Source organism: Magallana gigas, chromosome 8 (genome assembly GCF_963853765.1).
Source record: "Magallana gigas chromosome 8, xbMagGiga1.1, whole genome shotgun sequence".
Classification (NCBI taxonomy): Eukaryota; Metazoa; Mollusca; class Bivalvia; order Ostreida; family Ostreidae; genus Magallana; species Magallana gigas.
The window spans coordinates 29,715,188-29,734,403 of record NC_088860.1 but is presented as its reverse complement, the minus strand read 5'-3'; the positions used below and the strand labels follow the sequence as shown (position 1 = coordinate 29,734,403).

General features: G+C 33.9%; 2 protein-coding genes across 4 annotated transcripts; both read right to left on the bottom strand.

The window, feature by feature from the left end:
- Positions 1–975: 975 nt before the first annotated feature.
- Positions 976–7,473, bottom strand: LOC105336000 (uncharacterized). Of its 2 annotated transcripts, XM_034474558.2 has the most exons (6): positions 7,246–7,473; positions 4,479–4,494; positions 3,729–3,948; positions 3,191–3,537; positions 1,882–2,075; positions 976–1,679 (listed from the first exon to the last, which is right to left on the bottom strand). In XM_034474558.2, exons 2-6 carry the CDS (start codon positions 4,486–4,488, stop codon positions 1,464–1,466), a joined length of 987 nt encoding a protein of 328 aa, XP_034330449.2. In that variant the 5' UTR covers positions 4,489–4,494; positions 7,246–7,473; the 3' UTR covers positions 976–1,463. The 2 variants fall into 2 exon arrangements, with proteins under 2 accessions (XP_034330449.2, XP_034330450.2); XM_034474559.2 differs by lacking the exon at positions 4,479–4,494.
- Positions 7,474–9,691: 2,218 nt separating this feature from the next.
- LOC117690384 (uncharacterized) lies at positions 9,692–17,992 on the bottom strand. Of its 2 annotated transcripts, none has more exons than XM_034474560.2 (4): positions 17,891–17,992; positions 11,881–12,768; positions 11,233–11,400; positions 9,692–10,997 (listed from the first exon to the last, which is right to left on the bottom strand). In XM_034474560.2, exons 2-4 carry the CDS (start codon positions 12,720–12,722, stop codon positions 10,838–10,840), a joined length of 1,170 nt encoding a protein of 389 aa, XP_034330451.1. In that variant the 5' UTR covers positions 12,723–12,768; positions 17,891–17,992; the 3' UTR covers positions 9,692–10,837. The 2 variants fall into 2 exon arrangements, with proteins under 2 accessions (XP_034330451.1, XP_034330452.1); XM_034474561.2 differs by lacking the exon at positions 17,891–17,992 and adding an exon at positions 14,357–14,510.
- Between the last annotated feature and the right edge of the window lie 1,224 nt (positions 17,993–19,216).

The following is a 19,216-nucleotide window of genomic DNA, read 5'->3' as shown; positions in this document are numbered from 1 at the left end:
GTTGTCGATATCAAAGAGATACCGCGGAAATTATTATCCAAATTACCACGAACTGATGACCAGCATAACTTGAAAATTTTAAAGCATAAAAAGTTTTAAAACCACATCAATTTCAATTTCTAAGTTTAAAGCAAAAGAATTCATATTGCCTCAAATGTTTATGTCGAAGAACTCAATGTTCAATAATTTCAAATTGTCATGTTGATGAAATGTAAATATTTTCGTGAAAATATGTACTTTTTTATGTGACTATTTTGGGGACAAAAACATCTTATTTGAAGCCTTTTCAAGTCCACCGATTTCAGGAAAACCTTATCTAAGAATGTGTATAATTAGGTGTTTCTAAAACACTATTTAAAACCATGTATTGCAGACTTCATTTTTGTGGAAATTTAAAAAATGCTTTTGTTTTGTTAGTTTTTGACTGTAAACTACAAACCTCCCACGAAGTGAAAAAAAAATTGAAATCGATAATTACATCACATAAAGTTTGACGTCATACCAGTAATGAAAGGAATTGGTGTAATCGATGGAAGTAGAAATAGACCAATAATTTAAACAAAGTCAACACGAAGAAATGGATATTGAGTTAATTAATATTGAATTTTTCAAAGTAAAAATTTGAAGAATTTTAAAATTCGCTTGTTATCATTTTCTTTAGTTAAGATTTAACTGTGTGTCCAGACCGGGGTCAATCAGATATTGTAAAGGTTGATATATTTCTGAATAAAATTTTAAATAATTATTTGAAAAAAGCGAAGAGTACGAATGAGGCATGATCTATCTAAATTAATTTTGATATCTAATTTTGCTTAGAAATGCAATTGGAAGCATTTTAAGAGTTAAAGTTGTGTCTTTTCGTTCGCAGAGCCTCGTTTCACCAATTAGAACTTGATCGTATATATTTTTAATCATTATTCATACTGATTAAGTCCCACTATTTGAAATTAACGGGGAAAAATTAAAAGACTAATTTGAACAGGGGCTTGCTTTATAATACATTGAAACATATTCAGATAGGAACAAATTAAAAGCCATACTTAAATGTTAATTTAAACAATTTTGTTATTCTAACCCTAGCCATGGTAAAAGTTCTGGAGTTATAATGCATATAAATCATTTCAAAACATGTTTTAAGACTTACCCATTGGTCGGATGTATGATTTTAACTACTTTTTGTTACGAAAGTAGAAACATTAATGTGTTGTTATGTAGATAATTCATCTCTTATCTCTCAATGTACTGTGGTGTAACACATCGACATTCAAGTAACAAGTAATAAGGAACAAGGAACAGGGAACAGGGAACACTTTTAAAATGAATGAACAAAACGTCCACAGCCCCAAAATACAAACAATATTTAAAATTTACAATACCTAATATACAGTAAAAATATTAATCATGATAATACTCCAGAGTAATGCTGTATGAACAGAAAAGTATGAAAAGTATATAATGTATCTTTAACTTTTGTATTTTCTGTCTTTGGACAAAAGGTGCAATATCATGCCTAAAAGGATAGCGATCACCAGGCAAAGAAAAGCGCCCTGCAGTAACTTCACACCAAAAGAAGAATCATTATTCGGTGGAGAGGGAGCAGGAACTGGGGCGGGCTCTGGTTCTGGTTCTTCACATTCCATCTTCTGTAGTGTAACAGCCTTGAAACGTGGATTGCACAGCTAAAACACACAATTATAAATGTAAAAAATTTACAAGATGAAAGGGGAAAATTATTTACAATGCCTATCCACTTCTTAAAAGAGAATAGTGTTTTATTAATTAATTTTTTTTAGTGAGGGAATTTTTTTTGAAATCCTGGATGTGGTTTAATTGATGGAACAGGGTGGGTTTATTGATTGATATAAATCACAAAATAAGAACCTTTGTCAAAAATTCCAATATACTGATATCTTTATTTGTATCCAGTGGTTGATTGGGTTGGTAATTGCTACACATTAAGACTTTGTCAGAGGCGATGCCAATTGCTTCGCAAATCCCTGTCTTTTTATCCTCTAGTTCCTGCTCAGACAGGGCACATTTATCTACCTTTGTTATGACAGCAAACACCGGGATCTCTAAAAACAAAAGAACATTTTTACATGTACTTGATATTATCTTTAAATCTACATGTAGCTTCAGATCTATAGCTTCGATTGACAGACAAGGAAAGCATTTTTCTTATGTTCACTAAAACGTGCAGGTTTTTTTTCTTTCTCTGGATTTTGAATACAACCTGTCAATACATACAGGATATGTGTGAATATATTTGAACAATAAAATGCTTTCTTTGGTGATTCATTCGGGATATGAAGATAGCGATATTGCAGAATTTTTTTTCTGCAATGATCGCTACTTTCATAATCCGCATGAATCACCAAAGAAAGCATTTTATTGTTTATATTAACATCATTCTTTTAACTGATTAATAAATTGATTACGAAAAGTAAGTAAAAATTCACTAAATAACTGTTAATATACATAAGTACGTTAGCCAAATAAAACAGTCTTCTGTGAGACTTTGAGTCTGACATCATCATGATTATTTCGTGCAGTCCGTGGTATTTCTTAAGTCGCTGTAGGTTTTGACCGATCGATAAACTGAGTGTGTCAATTTCAGTCCTGTCAGTTTCAGCCGCTGTAAGATTTCGACCAATCGATAAACGGGCGTGTAGATATCAGTCTGGTTGCTTCTATAGAGCTATGAATGAACTATAAATTTCCGTAAGAAATAGAGGAAATAATACTTAGTAAATATACTGTAACACATACAATCATGTACAACAATTTAGAACGTATGTTGTTAATGTACTACCTGAAAGTTCCATGAATCCTTGAACTGTATAATATCTAATTACATATTTACTTACAGGTAAAATTGGAGACCGTGGATTAAAATTTTCCAGAGTTGAGAAGCCGAAAATGCAAATTAATAAAGTAACAAGATGTCTTGAATTGGCGTCCAGTATTGATCAACTGGTTGAAATTAACGAAATATGTCCAAAACCTTGAAAACATTTCTGTAGGCAATACATTGCAAGTTTTATATATGTGCAGAACAATAAGCTAGTATCGGGTCTGTCAATCAATTTACCTCTTTCCAAGAGTTGCAGATCTGAAGATAAAAGTATTTTAAATCACTACTTTCTTAGTCTAGTAATCTAATAAATGAAATACTATTAAACAATTTTACGTTTCTTTTTAACGTTCGCCTCTTTGTAGATTTCGTCAATCAGGGCCTGGGGAATATCTGGATTTTCCGCTGATATCACAACGATGATTATGTCCACAGATAGCGTTTTTTCTTCTGGTCTTTCTTTTAATTGTTTTTTATCCTTGAGTTTCTTCCCCAGATCGAGCAGGTCGGCGTCCTCCGGCAGTTTGCCGTTGATGGCCAGGTTCATGATTTGGCTGTTGACCGTTTCTTCATCTTCTGATGTTGACAGCAGGGGGTCCATTCCTATGATGTCGATGAAAGCCGGGAGGTTTAAAAATTTGTCCACTTCTTCATCAGGGTTCCAATACTCTTCACGTGATATCCTAAGTACGTACTGAAGACATGTTAGTCCTTATTGTTTGAGAAACCTTTGGTTAATGTCATAACCCTTGTAAATGTTTTATCTATTAAATCTTTAAAAAATATTGTGTACACAAAACTAATTACATGAATAGGTTCGTCTTTTACTTATTCTGCAAAGAAATATATTAATTTTATACCAGGAATGACCTACCTCTGGAATCTGGTTGTATTGTGCTTACTTCCGCAACCAATGTCAACGTAATAGTCATTCTTCCCCGTTAATGTTGTTATAACGGTGTTTATGAACGAGGATTTTCCGGTGCCGAAACTGCCCAGTAGTAATATGTTCTTCGGTTCTTTGAGAGCTTTCACAGTCTTTTTTAAAGTCTCCCAGACTTCCGATTTCATCTTCAGTCTTCGTGTCATCTCATCTTTACAAACAGAAATGTCACGTAAGTACCGGTTTTATATCTTATTATCATTCATTTACAATCGATTACATGTATGTGGGTTTCTTATGTCTGGGTTGTTTACTGTTTGTTTCTTTTGTTTTGTTGGGTGTTTTTTCTCTCTCTATTTTTGGGGATTTTTTGTTTTTGTTTAATTTGTTGTTGTTGTTTTGGAGTGGTTGTTTTGTGGTTAAGGGGGGGGGGGGGGGGTATCGGATTTTAAATAGAAATGCATCGTATGTTTCAAAATTAGTCCAGAATGATTCTATGTTCCGCTTTGATTTTGAATAAATTTGTTGTTAGTGTTGTGGAATATTGAAATTGAAAATTTCAATATGATCTTTATCACTTTATCAAGCTGTCCAATTCATTACCACCTTAACAAGATTACAACCTACTCAAAAGTTAAAGTTAATGTTTTTGTAACCTTTTAGACTCTGAATTTAAAGAAACATTAACATGATTAATTAAACTATGTTTTATTATAGAAAAATCATCATGCAAATGCTTACCGTGTGTCATCTTGTACTGAAAAGTAATACATTTGTATTGATAGAAATGGATAAACTTGTTTCTTCCTTAGGGACTAACCAACTATCACTACCAAAGAATTGTCTTTAGAACAATTTTAGAACCATTTTAACGAGACCTTGGACTTTCGGTAGGACGTAACTATTTATTTTTTTGCGTCAAAACAAGTGAAAAATTTCGCTGGTTTCAAGCGAAATATACACCAATTTCGTAGTCTTAGCTCAAAAGCCAGACAGATCTTGTTGATTTCAAAGAGACACTTAAACAATAAAATGCTTTCTTTGGTGATTCATTCGGGATATGAGGGTAGTGACATTGCAGAAAAAATACATAACCCGCGTTAGCGGGTTATGTAATTTTTTTCTGCAATGATCACTACCTTCATTACTCGAATGAATCATCAAAAAAAGCATTTTATTGTATATATTAATATCTTTCTTTAAGCTATTCGATAATTTGATTAGGAAAAGTAAGTAAAATTCACTACATTACTGTTGATGAACGTAAGTAAGTTAGCTAAAAGAAACAGCCAAATCGTCTCCTGTGAGACTTTGAGTCTGACATCGTCATGATTATTTCGTGCAGTCCGTGATTTTTCCTAGGTCGATATAGGTTTGGACCATTCGATAAACAGGGCGTGTCGATATCTGTCCTGTCATTTTCTTGTCAGTTTCAGCCACTGTAGATTTCGACCAATCGATAAATGGGTCGTGTAGTCTTGCTGTTTCTATAGAGCTATGAATTAACTATAAGTTTCCGTAAGAAATAGAGGGAATAATACTTAGGAGATGTAAAAATATCTGAGTGGCCAGCAATGAAATTGACAGGCCTACGTCACATTGCTCTTTGACGCAACTACCAAGTCCAAGCTCTCGTTAAAATGGTTCTAACAAGATGGACTTCCGATAGGACGTAACTGTCTATTTCTTGCGACAAAACAAGATGAAAAAGTCGCTGGTTTCGAGCGAAATTTACAACAATTGCATAGGTTTAACTCATTATAGCTAGACAAATATTGCTGATTTCAATGAGCAATGGCTGATCACGAGTGGCCATTATGAAATAGACAAGCCTACGTTACAGTGATGTTTGACACAACTACCCAAAGTCCAAGCTTTTGTTAAAATGGTTCTAAAATACCGGTATGTTCTCATCTAAGTCTTTATCATAATAATATTATGGGTACACACAGGCCTCATTTTGCCTTGATTGGTAAAAAAAGGTTTAAATCTAAGTCCAGATTCTGTTGCACATTTTACATAGAAAGGTTACTCAAAAAATCAAACTGTTTGATGATGGATGGTGTCTGTCCCTTGAGTCGTTTAAGTCCCAAGACCTTTGATCATGTCTTTATTTGTTGTGAAGTTGTTCTAACATATTGGAACCAATTAAGCTTGCAGTTGGAAATTGATATTCTATAGATTTGGTTGAAATGTAATTCATGTTATTTTAGGTTATTGTCCATTATTAGGCTACAACAGTTATACAAATTTTATTTTTTTTATGTACAAAGTAATATTAAAATTCATGTAGCAAACAAAATAGACTGACATCATATAACACCTTATATTATTTTGCAACATCAATAAATTTTATATCAATTAGGCTTATCAGAAAAACAGTTTTGGTCAATTTTCTTCACTTCACTTTATAACAGTATCAACCCAATTTCCAGGTACTTTGTAGGTATACGTGTATATATACTCAATGAGTATCAATGCTTGTATGTCTTTTGTAAAATTTCAACAACAAAAAATGCATCCGAGTCAAAAGTAAATTACAAGGCCTAGAAGTGATACAATTTTTGTAAAGAATGTCTATTTTCCTAAGATTACAGATAAATATGGTCTTTAGGTTTCTCTATAATTCTATGTTGAAGTCATAAAAAGCATTGCAATAAGAGCTTTAGTGGGTGAATGATAAACCAAAAATATACCATTTTTAGCATGTCACTTTATGAAATAGTAAGTGATGGTTCGTCTATATTTGTATTCCATAGGCATAAGGGTGATTTTTTTTAGTGACAACTGAGTCATCTTTCAAAGCATTAAGCAATATGCACTTAATAAACTCCACATTCCTTTCATTTCCTTAACACCTGTTGGGGAATAGTGTGTTAAGGCTGTTAGAACTACTAAGCCAATGCAACCAGAGCATTGTAAAACTACTAGATATTTTATCTATATAAAAGGCAGATTTATTGTACAAATTAAAAAAATTCCGGATAGTTTAGAGTTATCGAACATTGCCGAGGATCGGAGTCGTTTTAAAGAACCTTAACTATGTAATCTTAATCAACATGATCAATTGTAATTTAAATGTTGCCCCATATGCATATTAATGGTTTGTTTATGTACTTATGTTGACACATTCCATAATTTTGTCAGCATGTAAGCAGCTGATCGTGTTTTCCAATGAATTTGGGTGGTGCTTTCTTTATCGAGGGATTGTTGTAATATAGTTTCGATTTAGATTTTTTTTTTTACAAACGTATCGTTGAAGTGGATGTCGGTTTGATTGACTTTCATTACATTTTTAATCATATGTATATATGTACATGTATAAACATGTACAGTTGGACGTTTACTCTTCTGTGAAATTAATGCACAAACACTATTTGAAATTGTTTATCTTAAAATATTTTAACATATGTCTTGGTTACAAAGATAAACAGGATATACCCCAAATTCTACTTTACCTTTCTTAGAGATCTATAATATTTGACACCTATTACAAAAACGTACTTACCCATTTGTGCTGTCCAGTTATCAAAATGAAAGTAGGAACAGATATTTATCTGTAACAACAACAATAGTTCCTGCAGTTATCTTTCATTGTGACACCTGCGGTTATCTTTCATTGTGACATGGTTAATATTCGTAAATATATTACTGCGTACAGAAATCCATATAAGTCATGAATTGAATTAATCCCTTCTCAGACTATATTCATATTGTTCGGTCATGTTGAGGTTTAAATCTGGTTCAAGTTTGATACATATGTACCTGTAAGCATGCGCGGATCTAGAGGGGGGCATGGGGTCCAGACCCACCTGGAAAAATTCAAATCTCTTTAAATTACATCATAAAATTACCAAAAATAGGCCTCGACCACCACCCCCCCCCCCCCCCGGCCAAACCCAAATAACCGTCGGAACCCCCCCCCCCCCCCCCCCTGAAAAATGTTCTGTATCCGCGCATGCATGGGAAATACAATGTAGTTTCAGATCTTCTTGAGAATATTGCAATGCTCAAAAAGCGATATAACTATGCAATCATATTGTTAAAGTGTTGATTCTGAATTTTTTCAAACTGTGAACTCTAGACCACTACTGACCCCCGAGTAGGAGTTCAAAGTACAATGTTGTAATATAGTTTCGATTTCGATTTTTTTACAACCAAACCAAATAAACTTTAAAAATCTAAAATAAACGCGATCTACTCTATTACATCCAGAAATTATGTATATGACTGTAAAGCAGTTTTTATCCAGAGCTATGGCTCTTGTTTAGGAAGGCGGGGACTTTCCTTCCATCATCAGTATTCTTAGACTTTATAATTATTAGTTTTTAAATAAATGCCCTATTTTCCGATTTAAAATATATGAAATATAACACATCAAGTACATTTTAACTAAAACTTTGCATTTCCATGCTACATGTATCAAGACCATCTTTTTTATGGGGTGTGGAACTTTTCGTATAATTTGTAATCGCCAAATCCTCCTAGGTCTTCTTCGACAGCAGTGTCCTACGTATGTTTAGAATTACTATAATCTTAATAACTCAATTAAGATTAAGGGATAAAATTAAAAGGGGGTGCGATTAGAGTGGGAGGAGTATTTTCACCCCGTTTTATATATAAATATTTTATATTCATTAGACTCATGCAGGCCCGTTGGGGTTTTTTTTTCATGGCAAAGAGAGTGTTCGGGGGTAGTCTATATTACTCATTCCGTCTCTGTTGTATATATACAGGATTATTCCTGCAGTTCACTCTCACTGTGACCCGACAGACATGTGTGAACATGTGGCTAACCATTTAAAATTCCATTCAATTAAGATTGGTTTGCAGACATTAATCCCCACCGCTAAATTGCTTGCTCAATTTAGCTATAAATAACAATCATACACTTCATTCATCAGTCAAGGTCAGGTTCCTATGTAATATGGTTTAATTTCTCTAGTAATGTGAATAAAAATATTTATAAAACGGGTTTTAGTAGAATCTTCATGACAAATATCTTACAGTCTGACTGACTGAAAAAGATTTTTGCAGACCGAACTTCAAGCTAAACAAGAATAGAATTCCAGGGTCCCCCGCCGGTCAAGCAGTATACTAGTATCGAGTCTATCGACCAAGGCTGATTTAGGAACTTGACCAAGGTATTAGTGGTATAAACATTTGGTATAAATTTAATGAAAATCTGTCAAAATTTGTAGGCATGAGAGCGCTTACAAGGTCAATTTTTCGATAAAACGGAGTCATTATTGTGGTCAAAGTCCCATAACGCCAACAAAAAGTATCGACTAACGCTGATTTTCGAACTTGACCAAGATAATAGTGGTATAAACATTTGGTATAAATTTAATGAAAATCCGTCAAAATTTGTAGGCATGAGAGCGCTTACAAGGTCAATTTTTGGATAAAACAGAGTCATGATTGTGGTCAAAGTCCCATAGCGCCAACAAAAAGTATCGACTAACGCTGATTTTCAAACTTGACCAAGGTAATAGTGGTATAAATATTTGGTATAAATTTAATGAAAATCCGTCAAAATTTGTAGGCATGAGAGCGCTTACAAGGTCAATTTTTGGATAAAACAGAGTCATTACTGCGGTCAAAGTCCCATAACTCCAACAAAAAGGATCGACCAATGCTGATTTTCGAACTTGACCAAGGTTATAGTGGTATAAACATTTGGTATAAATATAATGAAAATCCGTCAAAATTTGTAGGCATGAGAGCGCTTACAAAAAAGTGTGACGGACGGACGCACGGACCCACGGACGGACGGACGCCCGGCATTTCTATGTCCCCGCTCCGCGTTGCGGCGGGGGACAAAAATTAGTATGATTATCCCAGTTTCAGTATGGACTGAGAGAGAAATCACTAAGTTGGGAGAGGACAAAAAAACTCTATTTCGAAGGCGATCTTAATTAAATTTCATGAAAAAATAAAAAATCATCTCAGACTGATTTGTTCATATTTTACTATTCATACTTACATATAAGGATGTCATCTCATGTGGACATGTACATGTAGAGATTGTTAAGATTTTCTACCGGTATTTCAAATGAAAATCTAGTGGTATTACAGAAGATTAATAATTTTGATTTTTTTTTAATGTTACTAAATGTATTTATCAACATGCCAAAATATTCTAATTTTTTTCCTAACTGGACAGTTAAATCATTCAATTCATATCACACATCAAGTATACTCTTCAATAAAGTTGATAAAACAATTCAAAAATAAAAATTCAAAATCATTTAAAAATTCTACAATAACCAAACATGAATAATGAACATTGAATGGTGTATACAACATTATTGCTGAAGTAAAAAGGCCAGCAGTGTTTTTAAATAAACATACAGAGATCACAACCCATACATACGGTGCTTCTGCTGATATGTCAGACATTCATAATAAGGCCATAGTGTGGTGGTTAATATTGTTTAAAATAAGAGCTCTGTAAAATGTCTGTTAAAATTTCATTAATCATAAAATTAGAGTGTCATAAAAAATTCTGGTATATTGATAAGTTTCTGAACTTCTTAGATTTACTTCAAGCATAACTAGTTAAGAGTTTTATAGCACCATTTATAATTCTAAATATATACAATGAAATAAAGCTCACAACCAAAATAAGGAGTATTCCAAGTGAACACACGGACAGATGGAATGAGTTGTATGCACTTATTTCCTAACATATTAGCCATACTTATATACCTATCAAAAATGTTTTACAAATTAATTTTGATACAATTAGTTGATGTAATTTGTATATAACTTTCTACATAACGAATCAAAACTTAATGCTTCTCAACCAAAATATATCCAGTTGTTTGTCTATCAATATTGGATGAGTTTGAGTACAAAATTTATGACGGCTTATTATCCTTAAGTAGTCACACACGGTGGGATATGAATTTAGCAATGAAATTAATAGTATAAAAAAAGCTAAAATGAAAATAAAAAATATACCACAAATTGTTTTCAAATAAAAAAAGGCAAACTATCAAAATAAAGAGACACAGTTGGACATCACATTGAATTTCTTGGTCACAGTAAACAAGGGCAGATAACTTCCCCTTTCTCCTTCACTCTGCCTGCTGTCTTTACCAGTTCTCAGATCTTTGCATCATTCGATTGACTTTACGGGGTGTGGACGCTTGGTTGCTCTCCCCCTTCATAATGGAGAACATTTCCGAGGACTGGTTTTTCTGGTAAGAGAATCGTCCTTCTGGTCGTGTGCGTGTCGGTGATGTCTTCGGTCGCCTAAAGAGACACATAAAATCTCATGCTTCATAGGTTTCACATATTAACATACATGTAAGCACCTAGATGCCATTAATCAGGTACTATCTCTGCACAACTCATCTGTTTAAGTGAATTATAACAATGAATTTTGCTTTCCTGCAGAATTTTTTATGAAAGTTAATGCAAAATCTAAAATATAAACTTATCTATTCAGTCTGAAAATCTCTGAAATTTCATTAAGGCTAAAACTTACGGTGTTCCTGATTCCTGGAGATGTACAGGCACTTTAGTGGGGCGTACGGTGGGAGGGGGGGCTTCCATGTCCATGACTTGCAGGTTTTTGACATGCTGGTCATGGTATTTGTCAGCCACTCTGTCCCCCTCTGGTCTGGCTCTCACTGCTGGGGGGTTCTCATCCCAACTACAATGACAGAATTATCAAACATTCATCTTTTTTTTAATACTCTGGAATACAATTCTTGGTACTACCGGTAGTATTGCATCCAGTGTATATAGAGTTTATCAACTCAGGTCAAATGCCATTTTCCTCCAGAAAAGATGTTCAATGAAGATGAAAAAAAATGATTTGTACTTTCTTATAAGGGAATTATATGTATAAACGACAAGTTCATATAATTAAAGACTATAGACCTCTTTATTGTGTAGTTAAGAGATGACCCTGAATTCTACAGTGAATTCAAAAGCATCAATAGGGATTCAGTAAGCTACATACAAATACCAATAAACTGAACATTTTAAAGTCAGATGTCAAAATTATTAAACAATGGTGATGCTTTATTTAATGGGCTGAGTTTAAAAGATGGTGTCCTGATAAACTGCATTGCATACATGTCAATATACTGCTCTGTATATTCATCGTCATGATAAATTAGTAAATTACCCAGGTCCCTCTGACTCCTTGTGAAGTCTGCTGACTTTAGGTTCATGTTGTGGTAGTCGTCCTTCCATTCTCAGCATTGGCCCCATGTCTTTCCCCTGATATTTGTCTAGTACCTCTTCCCCTCCGTAGTAAACTTTAGGTGCAGGCTGCTCTGGCAGTGGAACATCAGCGTAATTGTTCATCAGTTTACTCACGGTGCCCTTGTTTCTCTCGGCATATTCCTCAGCATCCATCCCTTTCACTTTTGGTCCCTGTCTTCCTTCTTCTAAATTCATATTTCCATAATTCACCATTAGATCCTTCATGGCACCACCCTTTCCTCTCTCAGCCATTTCTGCAGCCTCTGCTTTCACACTGCGTGGATGAATAGGCTTTTTGACAGGAGGATCAGCGTATCCCCCCATGCACTCATTCATGACCCCTTTATTGACCTCTGCAACTTTTTTGGCCTCCTCTGTCCTGAGCCTCTCACCTGGCCGGGGAGATTCATACCTCTGGTTTTGACTGTAATCAAACCACTTATCCATAGTACCTCGATTCCTGTTTGCAAACTCCTCAGCCTCTGGTTTGATGCGATGGTGCACCTCAAAATCTGGGGTATTGTTGGACTTTCCTGACATTATATCCCCTAGAGAGCCCTTGTTTGTTTGGGCATTCCTACGGGCTTCATCTGATGTGTTTCTCTCCTTAGGTTGTGGGGAGTGATAGTTCTGTCCGCCGTCATGGCTGAACCAGTTGCCAGCATCCCTCTGTCTGTTGGCATTCTCTGCTGCCTCCGGTCTCACCCTGGGATGGGGTTTGGGGGTGGGGCTAGGTGTGTAGATCCCATTCTCTGTTGACATTTTGATGTTGGTTGTTAACTACCCCTTTCACATTTGTTAATGCTCACTGTGAAACAAGAGAAAAAATTTCAAACCTCAATATGTAATCAATCATTAAATGCCTGAAATATAATACATACATATATAAGGTGCAATGTACATAAATATAATAAAAGTCATAAACTATTAGACCTGTATCATACACTTTGAACATTTACATGAAAAACATCCATCAGGTCATCTCATGAGCCTCGGAGGAATATATATTTGTGCTAACATGGCCTTTCATACTACCATGACATTCACCAGTTATAGAGTCACATGTTGGTGTTTGAAGTATCCACATTGTCAGAACTCCTACAAGTATACTACCCATTATTCTACACTTAACCACAACATTATTCAACAAAGTTCCTATCTACAAGATCATAACTGTAGAGATTATGTTCTAAACAGTAAGGTTTAGTGTCATTTATACAAGTCTGTGAACTGTTAACCACCAGAAACCATTTCCTAATCACATACAATTGATTCCCTAGCGGGATTTTATGAGAAACAGTTTTTCACAGGAATGCTCTAATGACATGTCAGATCTACCTTTACAGAGAACCTCCTGTTGGTTTATTCCCACCAGACAGATACATGGGGTGTGTCAGGTCTAAACCTCACACACAGGTAATGAAGTGCATGCAGGGAGACAATACTTGACCCCAGGGGCCTCTGATCCAATGTCTGATCACAGTGACAATACACCACCCCAGGGGGTAAAGCACATTACTCTTGTCTCGGCTGATCAATCAATGCAAGTATACTTCTAGTATAAAGTAGTATTTTTATCCAAAGCAGCTCCTCTTTTCTACAATACAGTTTCAAATGACTGATATTCTAATACCCATTGTGATTGAAAGTACCAAGACAAATACTTTCCTAAAACAATCTGTGGTCTTGCATTCACACTTATTTTTTAAAGGGCCAACACACAGTATAATTTATACCTTTCCCATGTTCCCATGTTCACTCCTTGAGAATGTCATTTTGTGTGAATTTATAAAAATAATTTATGTACACCATAAATGAATCATCTCTTTTTTTTTATCCTGTTTGACTGCCTTGTAGATATGTAGTGGGTTTTCAGGGACAGCTCTAACTGGATGGCCAGTCGTCTGACCCTACTCACAATTTTCTTGTCTTACTCACAATCATTACAACATTTACTTGTCTCACCAAAGATAAAGGAACGTGTGTAAATACATGAGTTCATTAATCACAGCCTGTGGAAAAACAACTGTCACCTTCATCACATTTAAAATTTAATTACAGGATTCCATTCAAATACCACAAGTGTTGCTCTCAATGAGTTTATCTGGTCAACTTGTCACGATAAACTAGTAAGCTTTATTTCTAAAACTTCAGATTTCCAGTAATACATAAATTTATACACACAATATTTGAACATATGACGTTATGATATTTTGACCCTATTATTGGTACTACTGATTTACAACCACATGTATGATAAAAAAATCACTGCCCATCAGAGAAGATTTAAAATGAACAAGTTCATGCAGTAATCTTCATTTCACATGTACATTGTTCAGATATTTACTGATTATGCCATATCATTAAGCCTCATGATGAACATCAAATTTACTTACACAGATCTATGAAATTATATTCCAATACTGAACCACTCGCATCTCATTAGATTGAGACAGTTACAATACACATATCTGAAATCAAACATTACCAGACCACAAGCCCTCTCTCTACTTACACCTGTGTTGTACATGTACCATCATTCTCACTCAACCGTGTTACCGTTTAAGTTTGTGAAAGGCTTTTACCTACAGTCTATATCATGTTTACCTTGACAATGAAAAATCATAGGAATGGAAAATTTAAATGACGGTGAATCTTAGCCTTAAATGATTAAGGTGTCCGTTTTCTTTTAGATGTGGAACTTAATATGTATGTAATTTGCAACAAATTATCAAGTGTAACGGATATATTTTAACAAACAACACAATGTTTACTTTGTTTAGCTATAATTCAATGCAGTGCTTAATAGGTGTAACACACTAACAGAATAACTAAAATAAGATATCTACAGTCAATTGCAAATCTATTTCAAAATATTTTTCTTCGATTTTCATAAAAACTGTAAGAATTCAGTATTCAGAACATCAACTTGAAGCATATATTACATGTACATTTAATTTTCATTTTTGAATGGATTTACATTGTACATGTATTATTCTAACTTCTAAATATAAATAATGTAAAACTTAAAAGAACATCATAAGACCACCCAGTTAGTAGGGTTACCACTATATACCAGTATACATGTATAGTACCGAGGTTTTCACAGTATACACTATTATCTCTGAAATCTGTAGTCCTTACAAACTATACATTTATACAATTCTGAAGATCTTTCAAGTTGTGGAACTACAGTTATATATTTACTTACAGTTAAGAGTGTTGATAATTCAGTCATCAGATTACAAAGAATCAACTTTAATCTTGTTCCCAGTTATACCTTATCTGGAGAAAACAGATCAATTTACAAGTCGACAGGACTAATTGGTTCAATTTAAACTCAGATTAAAAATTCAAACAATGATATTGTTGCACCACAGAGTGTACACAATGTGTAAGCACTGCTGCACATGCCCATCTACCAAAGTATGTGAACCTGTAACAAGCAGACCACATGTGATATGAGTGTCTTCAATCTCCAGGAAAAAAGGTGCCATTTTGAGTCTGAAAACATTGACAATTTTTGCAGTAATAAAACTATTTTGATTCTGTTTCTATTACTGAAGTATTGTAATTAATCATACTTGATTTATCAATTTGACTTGAAATCTAATCTGTACATTGATTACATGTATATATTCTAACATATCCAACTGACTAGTCCCTGAATAAAATCTGTCTACAAATACTGGTCAGCAATACAATTTTAGATTAATTTACACTAATATTGATTAAAACTAACTAGTAATACTGTAAAAGTAACATTTATAGGGGAAAAACATCACTTTCCACAGCTGCCCCCCCCCCCCCCCCCCTGCTTGTCTACTGACTGTTAACCTCATTATCCAACAGAAAAACTGTTACCTAGTAATTAGAAACAGAGGTGGTAAGACCTTTCAACAACTATATCGTGTTCGAATTCACACACAGTCATTTATTATTTCACCCTGAACAGGAATCCATAAGAAAAGAAAAGAGTGATGAGAATTGTTATTGTTATCATGAGCCTGCATATCAAACCAGATTTCTGTACAGCACCATCAGCTCCAAGCCAACTCATCAATAAAAACAATACAGCAAAGAAGACAGCTCAATTCAAGACTTGTTGGCTGATTTACTAAGCACAGTGGTAATCTGGCAGAGCTGAGGGTTTTCTCTGATCTTCAGTTAAAGGAGGGGGCCATGAAACATGGGCTTGAATCCCAGTTGGGAACAGGTTGTAGACTATACCAGATATGTGGTGGCAAAATTAGGACTCTCACTGGTCAAAAGCCATGTTCCAAATGTTTGCATGGTTACACTACCATGAAGATGCAGACTTTTATTTTTGTATTGAAACCTGACAAGTTAGAGGAGGCATATCAAGAGCTTGATAAAAGCTATTTAGTATTACATAATATGTAAAATTTCTTCATATTGTGCAGTGCATATAGTCTCATTACCATAACTGACCTCTGTAATATTCCATTTAAGAAGAACCAGTAACCATTTGGTCATGAATCAAATCCCCCAAAACGTTTAGAACTTTAAGTGCAAATTCCTCGAAAGGAGACACATTTTGATGATAAATCTTTACATGCATTGTTTACATAACACTTCAAAGTTGAAAACTATCTCTGCGCTAAAGTGCACTTTTTATACAGTCTGAAAAATTGCACGTTTAAGAATGTACCAGTATGATAACAATAGCTAAATCAAACTATTCTGAATAGCTTAATTAAAAAAGCCATATATCTTATTCAATCTATAGTAAAGCTAAATCAAGAGATTGCATTGATCCTGTTTCATATTGTTGAATGATCATCATTTGAACACAGAGGTACAGTAGTAATAGCTGCAGGTCTGTAGCTCCCGGTCTGAAAAAAATTTGGATGGACAACCTGGGAGCTACAGTGCCATCCATTGATAAAATTGTATATTTATTGTGCACAAAACATGCACTAGTTTTGGGCTGCTCAACTTTATTTATACACAAATCAGTACCATTAAATTCTTCATACAATTTACTACTAATGTCGCCTCTTTACTTGTCTTTTAAACACCATCACCAGCCCCTAAAATGAAGTTGTGCAGTTTGTTTACATGGAAAAACTGTGATTCTCTATCTCGATGTAAATTTAACATACTTAATTTTCCAAGGTTGGTAGCAAGTTCCAAAGAAAGTCTGAGGCAAGTAAAGAGACGATATCAGCAGTAAATTGCATGAAGAATTAAATGGTAAGTATATAATTGTTTTTACAGAACTAGCATAAAAATAAGGTTAAAAAGTCCAAAACTAGCACACATTTTGAGCACAATAAATACACATTTTTTTTAATGGGTGGCATTGTAGACATCCAAATTTTTTTTCAGACCAGGGGCTAAAGACCTGCAGCTACAGTAGTTATGAATATCAATAATTTTTGAAAATGTGCTGCATAAAAATCTTGTGATCAGCATTATCAGCATAACACATCCCATGCAAATATGCTTATTTATACTTTTACAAATAAATTATGTTTTGTTCATTGTCATGACCATACATTGATAGGAAGATAATTCAATGATGCTATAGACAAATCCAATGCCCAGTTTACTTTCCAAACACACGTTTTGTACAAAAGATAGTTTGAAAATTGAAATAAAAACATACCGATATATTTGAGTACGTGTCCTTAACACAATTCAGATAGAACAATCTCCATTATTGACAGACGCAAAACTTGAGATCTTCTTATCATGTGAATAGATAGTTGGAGTACGTACATTTTTGAAATTATAATAAAGTCCAACAATCACAAACAAGTCCCAGCAACTGTTCGTTTCAATAAAACCGAGATCGGCGAGAAGGACAATATACTACAGGGAGAAATTGATTGATAATGTGCATTGATGATGCATTATTTTGTGTGTAAACCCTTCTATTTGAGGACAATCTTCGATGTACTTACCGTATGTCGATCCTTCCTTAAATCAAAACAAACCGGCGGCAAAACGGAAGATAAAATTTGGAACCGAGGTTTTTTCATAGGTACGCCTAATCTCCGAAAACTGGAGTATTGCATGCAAAAATACAAAATTCCATGATGAAGAAAAATAACTAATTTATAAATGTTGAAATCATAGTGTATATAAAAATTGGATTTTTTTATAAAAAAAAATGTTCAATATTTATATAAAATAAAGGCCTCTTCTTATAATATTTAACACGGTCAAAAAAAAAAATTCAGTTGCCTACAGGTTTGTTTTTTGGTATTTTAATTCAAATGGCATCATGTAATATTACAATCAGTTCTCTAAAAATTAAGAAAAACAATGATCTGCTAGAATACTTTGATTGTACATTCAATTAAGTTATTTATATCTGCAAGTGTATAAAAACCACATTTTTTACCTAATAAATGAATGGTCCGATATTCTAAATCATTATCTCATTTTGAAAGTGTTATCAAATGAAAATTAACTACTAAAGGAATTTTTAAAAATTTTTATTATTGTCCAACCAGAGACATAAATAACATATATAATGCTATTTTATGTCTCTGGTCCAACTAATTGCACCATAATTGACTATTAACATTGAAGTTTATGGGCAACACATACTTATGTTTTATTTAGATATTGTGAAATATAACTTGAAATTCATAACATCCCTCAGTGAATATTGATCTGCAAAAACCTTCTGTTTATTAAAATATAAAACAAAATGAATCATTTACCGCAGAAATTTTGACAAAATTAAACTACTGTAAACATTTTCATTTTTTCATCAGGGGAAGATAACTCTTTAAAAATGACCCAAAAATTTGATACCATGCACAATTAAAACATGATTCAAGGTCACTGCACATCCCTTACCTACAGGTATTACTGTAAACATACTACATTTGGTTGTGTATTCTAATTAGCGCTTTTCACGGAATTCAGCTTTCGCTAAGTCAAGTACATCACTAAATGCCATGCATATATGTACAGAAATAGTCACTTATTCAAATCCACTCCAATTTGTTCGAAAACTAATTTCCGCCAAATATCGTACACGCCAGATATAATGGTTTACAGTAGTTTGTTAAAGTTTACCTAAGTTTGGGTAAATGAGAGATCAATTATGATATTGACCTTTGACCTAGAACCTGGTTCAAGGTCACAGTCACTGCAAGCACCTCACCAGTACAACAGACAGTTGTTTGGTTAACTCAGGGTGAGCAAGATTGAGTCAAGGGGAAAGAAATAAAATAATAATTTTATTAGAAATAAACTGGATATCAAAGAGATCT